General features: G+C 38.8%; 1 protein-coding gene across 1 annotated transcript in view; it reads right to left on the reverse strand.

The window, feature by feature from the left end:
* Positions 1-849: 849 nt before the first annotated feature.
* SUCLG2 (succinate-CoA ligase GDP-forming subunit beta) overlaps positions 850-12,144 on the reverse strand; it is a 114,335-nt gene continuing 103,040 nt past the window's right edge. The window contains exons 10-11 of the mRNA XM_082288653.1: positions 10,614-10,734; positions 850-2,758 (exon numbers count right to left, since the gene is read on the reverse strand). Coding sequence (XP_082144779.1) covers positions 2,643-2,758; positions 10,614-10,734 — 237 coding nt within the window. The 3' untranslated portion in view covers positions 850-2,642. The remainder of the gene's footprint in view (positions 2,759-10,613; positions 10,735-12,144) is intronic.

Consider the following 12,144-nt stretch of genomic DNA (forward strand, 5'->3'; position numbering starts at 1 on the left):
ATGATACCAGCTGCTTTGCCGGATGTAGGGGAGCACAGGCCTGACAAATAGGATAGTAAGTGCTCGTTAAGGACATTACTCCAGAACTCCCAGCTGTTACTATTTCGCTGTGAGAATTTAAAGGTATCTTGTTAAAGACGTAACACAATGTCAGCATTAACAGTTTCCTCCTGTTTTGCCTTCCGAAGTGTCCTGTCCTACGGAGTTTTATTAATACAGGTTGAAATTTCCAGATTTAAGGGCTAATTAAATCCCACTTAAAGCTTTCACAGAGGGGATTAGCTGGAACTTACCCACTGCTTATGCTGCTGTTTGGTTTGTGTGGGCAAAATGCAACTAAAAACACCTTTCCCAGGGAGACCAAAACCAACTTTGCACATTTGCACACTGAGAGACACAATCCTTACAAATAAAACAAACCAGTCCACAAGACCACACCGAGCCTCTGGTTACAGCCAGTGCACAGTGCCTGTGAAATACCAAACCTTCAAAGATACCAAACCAGAGCTTAGGGAACTTTCCATATTACATCTGAAAAATAAAAATTATACTGTTCCATTCTGTATATGGCTTAAGAGGAATAAAGCTTGTATGTACTGTCATTAGCCTACATATAAGAAAAGACATACAGAGGTAAAAAGATCTACTTATTTAGATAAAAGGCACATATGTTGGAGTATAGAAATATCACCCAACTAAAACAAAATTCCAATGCATTTGATTTCACCCACCTGTCACAAAATGCTGAATGGAAGAGCGCAGGCAAATTAAACATTTTTCTATTTTATAGAAAGCACAGAGTCAATAAACATGTTCATTTTTACATTTATTTGACAAAATGGTGTACACAGATTAATCTTTGCAAAATAATAATTGTGTATGCACAGTGGATGGTTTGGAGATTAGAGTTAGGGACACAGTGTGTGACAACATTGCACAAACAGTTCTTCCACAGAATCTTATCTTTCCAGTATTAAAATATATAAAATAGAGTGCAACTCTTGTATTTATTGTGGTGAGGTAAACATTTCTTCCTTCAGAGCAGCGTGGCTTTTACGTACCTTCAAGAAAGCTGCTAACGATACCCTTCTCCTTCATTCTGTCAATAACTACAGACCTTGTGGCATATTTATTGCTGTTCTAATGGTCACACATTTTTTCCTTGAGCAATATGTAGAGAAAGAAATGGAGAAGGAAAAACCTGCAGGAATTGATGATAGCAACCTATCAGCACTCTTTGTGTCAAGAGCCAAAGATTAGTGCAGATAATTTATTTTGAATGTAACAGTTTTAATGGAAATGTCAAGAAAAATTTATTTACATTTTTCTAAGCAGAACATGATATTGATTAGAGCTGCTCAAAAAATCACAATTAGGAATTTATTTCACAAAATTTTATATCTCTGCCCATTTACAAGACCAGATCATGATATCCCCTCATTTGTTCACTGTTCAAATTTATTGATGATTTTTCAGCACGTAATTCCTGGGCAGAGAGAGATTTGTAGCAAGTTCTTTAGTTACACAAGCTCTTTAGTATAGCCTTCTGTTCCCTGAATGAACGATTTGTGTAACTAACAGCTTGAATTTTGACTGTTACAAAAGAGTATATAATCAAAATGAATCTTGGTCAATATCTGAGTACAGAAACTTAAGGGTTTCTTTTCTTATACATATTTTTACTGATGCCTGAGAAGCAAATACTTTAAAACTTGAAAAGTTCATTTGTGTTTTATTCCCAATAAATTAGAAATGGTTTTTGGAAGTTAAATCAACTGAAGAATTCTCCATGCTCCTGAGAGAAAACTGCTTCAGTTTTCTCATCTTTAAAACCTCACAGCAGTGACATTCTCACAAAAGAGGTTATCTTAAAAAGTTAGCAGCCATTTCCTTAGTGGCAGACACATCTTCCTGGAGCCCCCTGTATGGCACTGCTACATCTGAAAATACAGCAGGGCACTTCCAAAAACTAGGAAAGAAATGAATCACATTTCAGTGGTTCATAGGCACAGTAAGAGTGGGAGGTCCTTTCACTACCAACTACTCAATCCCTTTTCCTATTGTGAGGTATCCATTGGCATCAACAAAAGAAAATAATCTTAAGGCAAAACCAGTGATTTCTAAAAAAAGAAAATAAACATCATTCATTTGAATAAAAACAGTATTGGAAGCACATCTTTTTACATTATTGCAAAAGTCCATAAAAAATATAAACCCACTATTAGTTTGCTGACCCTTTACAATATAGAAACATGAATGAAAATATTGTGAATTAGGTGACCTAAATGTGTTCAGTTAAAGAACAATTGTGTTGACAGAAGTAAATAATTACTTATTTTGTCTTATCATGAGTTTATCAGTGACAATTTTGGAAGGAGAGACAAACAAGAGCTTTATGGAGTGAAGTATTACTTACTACAGTTGTGACTAACAAAATTTCCAAAATTAGATACAGACATACGAGCTGTTCAAGATTGTAGCTGCAAAATTTCTGAAGCCAACTTGCAAGCCTGAGTTGGCCACGTATCTCCAACTAAGTCCACCAAGCCTGATGAGGAGAACTCCATTAATCCTCTGCAATAACAGCAGGAATGATGCCTAGTGAAACACAAATACTTTCCATGAGAATAATCTTCAAGGTGTTATTTTTTGGCCACACTTGCCACTGCCTTCTTTGCTGCATCCTCAAGGTCATTGGCAGATGTGATGGGGAGGCCACTTTCACTCAGAATACGCTGGGCTTCGTGGACATTTGTTCCTAAAAAAGAACACTGACTAGAATTAGTAATTAATATTAATGAATATTAATGAACATCTCCTAGCACATCTCTGAAAAATCAGATAATGCTTCAAACTACACATCATTTCAGTTTAGCAACAGATTAAATGAGTGCCTTAGACTGGGCTGAGAAGAAGGAGCTCGTAATTCCAATGACAATCGTGACAGACAATGCAATCTGATAATGGCACTTGTGTGCACAACAGGGGCTTTGTGAAGATTAGAGGGTCAATGCAGCATCCCCCAGAGTCAGCAGGAACATCCAACAAGAGCAGTGGATAATGGACCACGTACCAGGCTCTATTAATGGCATTTATTAGCCACAATCAGTTACAGCTCATCAGTGAGTGAACAATAACTAAAATTCACCTGTGACAACTGAAAGCTGCAAAACGGGCTGTTGAAAGGCAAAGATTTGGGTAATCCTGAAAATATAATTGGGTTTAAGCTGCTCTTGAATATGCTTTTGCATTTTCCCTAAAAACAGGGAATACAAAGGTCTCTGAAGTATTCAGCATGACACCATTCCCTCCCCTCTGCTGCAGTATATTATTATAATCACAGAAACATTTAGGTTGGAAAAGACCCTTAAGATCTTTGAGTATGACTGGAAACCCAGCACTGCCAAGTCCACCAATAAACCCTGAGCACCACGTCCACCCCACCTCAAGGAGAATGTATGGTCACACAGCACAGGGGCTCCATTTTGCATGGAAAAAGCTCAACTTCAATCAATAGACTAAAGCACAGGGAAGGAAAAAAATCCAAAGCTGAAAAAGATATTTCAGGAAAATACATTTTCCCCACTTCTCGAACTTGTCTAAAAGACAAGAGCATCACCTTCCTGTTTACTCTATCTCGTTCTTTCTGGAAAACTAAGACTAACAGAAAATCTGAATTCACCAGAGCTTTCCCAGCAAAGCCAAGTGAAACTTTTGATCACTGCTATGCTCTGCACCACAGAAGAACCTGGAGCCACATATCCTACTGAGGAAGCAGAATCCACTTTGGGATCACACACTAGTCACAAGCACAAGGACCCAGAGCTGATCCTCTTTAAAATAATTTCTATCCTCCTTCTCCATGTCATGTTCCTTGTTCATTTGCCATGTCAAAATGCTTAATTACTTTGTAATTCCTAGACCTAGCAAAATGAATTTTAATTATATTTGGAGCTATATACTAATTACATCCTCAATTATTAACCAAGCAAGAAGCATACTCTTTACTGTGCAACTTCCAGAATGCTCATTTTAAAGGATGATTTTTTTTTTCTTGGGCAGACTTCATAAAACATCTGAAATGGTACAACAGAAGCAGAGCATTTCAAAAGCCTGTTTCATCAGCATGCTCAAGTCAGGATTCCCACTCCTGGTGCTGAAAGGGACCAAAGGCACCCCTATCACAGCACTTTGTGATGGGAGAGGCAGGAGTCAGGAAGAGAAATGTGGGACCCCATCTACTCCCTCTGCAAAGGCACTGGCAGCCCAGGTCATGCTTCCCCTTGTTGAGCAGAGGACACGCTGTAGGGTTTGTGTAGGAAGGTCAAAGACATCTGAAATCTTTGACAGAAGGGGGATTTGGTTGCTCAGCAACACCCAGAACTGTACAGAACATTTTCTACAGGAAAAAAAAATAATATTATGGGCAAGAAAAGAACATAATATTTGATTTTTGTTCAATCATCCTATATAACATAATGTGGAGGCTGCTACTTGTCAGCCCAGCACTGTACAGGGAAGGCAGGAGCCATTCCCAAGGTTCTCTTCTCTGTTGAGTCCCTCACATTCATACAGTGATTCCCAACAAGCCTTGAAGGTTTTGTCTTTTATTTAGATACAAGTGTGATAAACATTTAAAACAGTCGTGATTGTACTGATCTCTCAAATAGGATTCTACAAGACAAAGTGTTGTGAGGAGAAAAAAATGGAAAGAGGGAAATTTTCCTGGAAATTTTCCAACAGAGAAAAAATGTTGTGCTGTTTGTGATAGCCATGTATTTAAAACTAACTTTTGCTCTTCACTAAGTGGCCAATATTAATTTACTAACAGGTCAGAGAGGGAACAATATGTTGGATCTGTTCTGCACTGCATTGATTGCTCTCCACACCACTTGTCTAACATGCATTACAAAATCAATACAAAACACAGGCCCCTGAGAAGGGAGAGGGAGTTTATGCAGGGAAATGAAATGATGAAAGCTGAAAAAAAAATTCTTACTGCAGTCAAAAGAGTATGAGTACATTTTGTATTTCTTAAATAAAACACTTTTATAGGCAGGCCATACAACTAAACACACTTTTCAACAAGCATTTCCTTTGCTATAATTTTCTTTTTTTCTTAGTGATAGCCTTTTATCTCATTGTGATTAACTATTTTAGCTATGTGGAGAATATGGAAGTTATAATGAGCCTGCTAATAGCAGAGGTAAAAGATTTAAAATTAATCATTCAGAAAATGCTGGAAACATTTATGTATCTACAAAGAATACCATCTTGTTGCAACATGTTAAAATAAACAAATAAAGAATCCCACTATTCCAGCATTAACCTCCTGCCACTGGATGGTGTCAGAGAACTGTAAACAGAATCCCATATCCAGGCTATCAGAATAATCTGCCCTTCACCTACCCTGCAGCCAACTGAGAAAAGATGAAAAGTCACAGGGCTGGAGGCTGTGGGGCTTTTGTTGTTGCTGGGTTTTATTGTTTGGGTTTTTTTTGTGTGTGTGTGTTTTTTTTTTTTAAACTGGATTCTATGAAGAGAATGGCTTTCTAATTAGAAAAAGAAGCTTTTGTCTTCTGACACATATTACTGTCAACAACACTCCATGGAAAACCTGGAAAGATGTAATTTTATCGGCATGTACCTTCAGGCTTTGTAATCTAAACATCCTCCTGCTGAAACCTGGGTTCTGGAACAAACTCTCAGTCTGTGTAAATGCAATCTCTCACATTTACACTTCTGTGGACCTGAAATCTCTGCTATCAGTAGCAAAGCAAATGTATTCAACTCATTACCAAAACAATCCCAATAATAAAAATTCTGTCTAAGCATGTCTCTACGAGAGGTAAGATCACACAAGCACACATTGTGAGAGGTTGAATGAAAATCAAACAAATAAAACACGCCCAGTCATACTCCAGATGCAGAATTTGGATCCTTATTCACTTGCACTGTCATAAACCCATCAGGACCAGGCTAAATTATCACTGTGTAATGCTGATGGTCAGAGAGGATGCAGGATTCTGCAATGCAATTTCTGGCTGTTCAGGTAAATAAGGTATAAGGGCATAAGACACAGTTATATACATTTGGTATGTGCTAACAAATAGATGAATAATATAAAAAATACTCAGATCGACCCAAAACATTCTGCTATGACAAAAAATTTCACAATATGCAGAACGTCAAAAATTATTGGTGACATGAGCAGGTTGTGCCCATGTTACAGTACCCATAGCAAGGGTCCAGCTTTGGCATGCTGCACTGCTGAGTGCACAGAACCAAATCTCCCCCTGGCGTGGATCCAGGCCATGCCATTCCTGTCAGCCCACAAGCTGGAAACTCGTGGCCTCTCAGGTCCCAAAGACAGGTATTGGAGAATAAGGTTTGAAGTTTATCACCATTAACCTTCTGTCAACAACATTTGATTTGAGGTTTGGCTGGTGACAAGCTTTAATTAGTAACCTTTAGGTAGGGAACATACAAAGTTTTGGTGGCTTACACATCTTACACCTGTTGGCTCTGCAGTCAAGAATAAACCAACTTCCACTGCCTACCTGTAAGAGACAATTAAACTCTTTCTATTCTGTCCACTCCATTTGCCCTTTTCTACCTTACACTTTCCCCAAAGAATATTTTAATCTTTCCCTCTGCCTCATGTTTACATCCTAACAGGGAAGGGCACATTTAAATTTGTGCTGAATGTTTAAGCCCAAGATGTCTGATCTGAATGAAGCTGTGACTTTGCAATATCCCATTCTTCCCTCTTGACAGGCAATTTGGGATACTAAAAATCAAAAAATCAAGCATACATACTAAACCATACTTGCAAACAAGATACACAAGCTGGAGCAAAATTTCACTTGTGTGTAAAAGGTTTCTGAAGATACTAGAAAATTTTAGATTCTGAAGAACACACAAGGTCACTAATCACATGAATGAAAAATATAAAAAAATTTGCATTCAGATGTGAATAAAAACCAAGTTGTTTCTACTTGAGTTTCAACATATTAAGTAGTTATGATCCCTCCCAGTTCTTCTTGTTCTATGACCAGAGAAGGAGAGAATTCATTTTTTGAAAGAGAGAGGATGTAAAATTTCCAGCATAGAAGCAGATCTCTAATTCACAATTATTTTTTATTCTTCCCTCTTTTCATCTAATTCTGAGCTACATAAATGAGAAGCAAGGTTTGGCTTCCCTTCAGCACTCCTGTCAGTTTTCACAAAACTTAACTGAAGTGTATTACATTTTAAAGGGAAAAAAATCCTGCATAAACTCAGCAGCAGTTACTTTTCTATCTGTAGAAGATGAAATCTGGAATATGTGGTTTCTCCACTTGTCCATGAGCTTTTTAAAAAATAATCCTGTGTCTCAGCTGGTGATTTCTCTACTGATAAGTCAAGCAAACATATGCAATTATAAAGTTACCATTTTCAAAGAGGAGAGTAATCCTTTCTTTATCCACTGGTAAAACTGCTTGTAATTATTATACAACTGAGAACAAAGATTTGTCCACAGAATCCTACTAAATCAAGACAGATTTGACTGATTAAAACTCTAGTCATCAAGACACTTGTAGTACAGTGCATGTGGGCAAAGAGTCTTTAAAGTGCAGGTCACAAATCTGTTAGATTTATGGGAATAATCACAAACCGTCTGTTGGGAAAATGTTCAAAATGGAAACCCAAAAGAGTGCTTGTTCCTTTTTCTCCTTTTGAACTGTAAAATGTCATCAGTGACGTTTTAAAAAGTCTTGGGTAGTCTGATTACTTCCACTGTACTCATTATTAATTCAAAATCCTTATAAGTTTAAATAACCCGGTGTGAGTTCAAAGAACAATGAAGATGATTAAGGATCCAGAGGGATTGATTTCTGAGGAAAGATTAAAAGGACCAAACATACATGCATTGCTTGGTTAGGTGATTAAGGAGGCAGAGAAAGCAGCAGTGACTCGTTAACAGTTCCAAAGTACAACAGCTGAAGGTTGTAAGCATCATAGCTCTTTGTTTAGGATGAACACAAGGAATAAGAGGAGGAATTAAAAAAAACTTTTGAGATAAAGATTATGCAAAAGTGGGAGTTTGCTGCGTTATTCTCTGAGAGAGCTTCCTAAAGAAAATGTGGTACTGCCATTTTCAGAGTCAGAAACCAGTCTAGGAGAAACATTATTACAGACCTAGCAAAGAGTGAGCAATCCTGGGAAGATGGTAACCCAAAGATGTTTGCATTTAAATCTGCATTTGACACTCTGAAGATTCAGCTTTGGTCTCTGTGGATAGAGCAGCAAATGACTCAAAGGTCGCAGGCACAAGAGGAACAGGCACCTCTGCAAGGCTTTCACTCTTCTGTACAATCATGGAATCATCAAGATTACTGGAGAAAGGCCAAGCAAATGCAGTGGCAGACCCAGCAGACTGTAGTTTAAAATAAGCAAGTTGCTCCTCTTGTTTCTCTTATAACAGTTTCAAAAATCACAACAGAAACATCTTGTTCATAGGAAAAACTAATGGCTTTTTCAATATCTTCACTTAAAAAGGAGCAGTTATAGCAGTTGAGAAGTCTTGCAGATCTGACAGATAAACTTTTTCCCAGCTGTGAAAGACAGGAAAAGTTTTTTTGCTATGACAAAAAGTGAAACAACATTGCCTAGAGCTGATAAACAATGAGATTTAATATAATGAAACTTTTCTGCTTCTAAGCAACATCCATCAGTCTCTCCTTCATCCATATTAAACTTTTTATGCAGTCTCTTAAGGTGTTGACTAGTGCTGCATCATCCAAAGAAAATGTTCACAATTTGTTTCTAAAATCAATTTTAGAGTATTTAAACTTCCCTGCACTCACCACAACAGAAGTCGTGCCAGCACGTGCAACGTAGCATGAGAATGAGGGAGGGGAAAGCTCTGCTTTCTCCTGAAACATAAAACGAGCATCCCCCTAACCAAAGGGCTCCATGGGCACTCTGCATGCATCCTCAGGAATCCTGGTGAGGGGAAGTTTTGAAATGGAAAAAGCCTGAAGTGTTCAGAACGTATTTCCCTCCCCCTTCTAGCACAGTGTGAAAAACCACCTCAGTATTGCATCTCAGGTCCATAAAGGGATGCATTTCCTCTGTTCATCATGAATGCTGAGTCACAGGACATTTTATGCTCTTTACACACACACAAACCTGAATATGGATGGGTTTGAGTAAGAGGCCTTAAAACTCAACCAGAAATCTCTCTGTTTTCCAAACCTACTTGGCCAAAAAGAAATATTTTCAGCTTACCAGGGTTGTGTGCTGATTGCAATCAAGGCACTTTTCACTCAATGGCAGAAGACTCTCCCTCCTTCAGGGCACTTCTCAGAAATTAGAGGCAGAACTCCACACCCACTGCCATTAAAGTCTGTAACTGCCAAAGAGTGCTTGTCCTCCCCTCCCTATGGCTTTTTTGTTTCTTGTGAAACAATGCTGGATGCACTAAAGAAAAAAATATTCCTTACCATTACCAAATCTTCTGGTTTTTAATGGATTTTAGCTGGATTGGGTGTTTGGGCAGAGGAACATGTTACAGTAATATCTCTCCTACAAATACTGTTTCTAACATCTGTCTTTTAATTATGGCACTGGTGTAAATGTAAGAAAACTATATTGTTTATCAATAACAGAACTGCATTCAGTAAAAAAAAAAAAATTGAAAAATAAATACCTTCCAGTAAACATAAACTTGCATCAAAATAATTCCTATTTGCATTGCAAATCTTACAGGCAAATTCACAATGTTTCCATTGCAAAATTTCATTGCTTCCAATGCCATCAAGGACCATAGATGAGGAAATATGAGTTTATTGACTTCAGGTTGTGCTGTGACTGAAGAATTGGACATATTCTCACTGCGAGGGACCAATCTATTTAGTGTTTTTGATACAGGGGGCTTAGAATTTTAAGAGTTAACCACTGACCACGGTATTGCTAGCATTGCTACGTTTTGCAGCTGCTTGCTAAACAATTTATATCGCTTGCTTAACACTCATTGTGCTTGCCAGGCAAAGGGAAGGATGTAAGGGAGGATAAGGGGAGGATCCAAGACCATTGACAAGGGGAAGAAACCGTGACCAAAGATCCTGCTTTTGGACCCTGAAACCAGCCTGAGCCAGCTCTGAGGTTTGGCCTTGCGCCAGGAACACAAGGAGTCTGTGCAAGAAGGTGAGGTAAAAAGTCCAACCCGAGGAGAACTACTTACTTCATCTGAGGAAGACCTTTACTTCATCCCAGAGACCCCGGCCCGCGACCAGCAGGCAGCACTGCACAAGTGCACCGATATGTTAATGACTTTAGAGCTAATTGTAATATGAAGCGGGGACAGGCAATGAATATGTATAGGTGTATTGTGTACTCTGATGCATATGTAGTTTGTAACCACATAAACACCAAGCCAAGAGCTGCTGAAGATGCGCACGTCTTGGGAGGAAAGATTCCCCCATGCGCCTCAGCTGATTAAAACATACCTACTTTGCAACTTTCACGTTGTGGAGTCTTTTCTGTGTATCACTTTGATATGGAAGAAATCCCAGATTGATTACTGGGCACATGAGGGATGATTTTGGTCTGAATCCAGTAGCACTCACCTTCCAGTCTGACCACCAGAGGTACTTTCAGCTCGAGCTCTTGGCAGGCTTTGGTGATACCATTGGCTATAATGGCACAGTTCACAATCCCACCAAATATGTTTACAAGGATTGCTTCAACCTGTAGGAGAGAAACCAAGGAGGAAATAAGTGGGGGCTTGTTTATGTTTTGTTTTGACTTTGTTTTTTAAATAAACACAGGTCAAAGATCCAAACCAGGGTACCAATTCCCCTCTGTCTGGCAGGTTCTCATTTATGGACGGTACAAGCTTCACCTCTGCACTCAGAGAACTTGAGTCTGAGTCTGTTGTTGCTCCAGTGTGCAGCAGTGATTAATTGTCTTGGTCTAAACTGGCATGGTAATTAATGTCATAAACAAAGTATTCTACAAAAACAAAGGGAATTTCTACCTATAAATATAAATAAAAAGACCTTAAACAATCTATAGTTTGATTATTTTTAAAATGTGTTGAATAATCATCAGAGGTTGGAGCTCAGAAAACACAGGGTGTGAATGTGTGATGCACATGCAATGAAATATTCATGAGGACACTTCACAAAACAATCTGGATCTTCACTTTATCACAAGCACTACAGAGAAAAAGGTAATATACTTGCCCTGACTTGATAAAGAGGAGGAAAAATCCCTTCTAATTAACAAGGAGAGGCATGTAATGAAGAGCATTCATTACAGCAGGTTAACTGATAACCTCAAAAAACCGCTATTCATCAGTTTCTGGAAACTGCAGTTTCTCCACCCAATTCACAATTAAATTGCCCTTCACAACATACAAGACATTAATACATAAAAGATATTAAATATGATTTCTTTCCACTTGGTAAGGTAGCAAAAGATTAACCCAAGCCCATATTCCAGTCTTCCAACCAAGTCTCATCATGTTGAGGAGGACACCATAGGGATGCAGCCCAGCTGTTTCTCATTCCACAGTGGGGCTAATCCGCATTTGGGGTGCCCTACAAGAAGCTGGGTGACACTGTGTCACTGGGTGTCACAAACAAGCTTTGCCAGAACTGTGTTGACTCAAAACCTGATAAGATAAAGAAGGGATTAGGTCTGAAGGAATGAAATATCACTGCATTGCACTGGTGCATGATGTCAGCTGCAATTATGCTCAACTCACTGCACCAGAGGAGGGCATTCACTTTGCCCATCTCCAGATAGCCAGGCTCATACCAGCACCAGGAAAATTCCCTGAGGTCATGCACGTTTATAACTCTGCACAATCAGGTTTCATATTTCTCCACAGAAAAATGTGACAATTAACTCCTGTGATGTGCACTCACACACACAGAGTTCAGCACTGGTAGTAATACTGCCATCCACAGTACAAAAGGAAAACAAAACATGTCAACAAATGCTTTACTTCCCATAAGACAGGGACACCTTCCACTAGACCAAGTTGCCCAAAAGATGATCCAGTGCATTTTCAGTTCATGGAGCCCATGTATGGCTCATGGTATGGCCTCCTCATCCCAGGCAGAGCACAGGTCAAACAAGAACATACAATTT

This window comes from Coloeus monedula (assembly GCF_965178545.1).
Source record: "Coloeus monedula genome assembly, chromosome: 11".
In the NCBI taxonomy this organism is placed as follows: domain Eukaryota; kingdom Metazoa; phylum Chordata; class Aves; order Passeriformes; family Corvidae; genus Coloeus; species Coloeus monedula.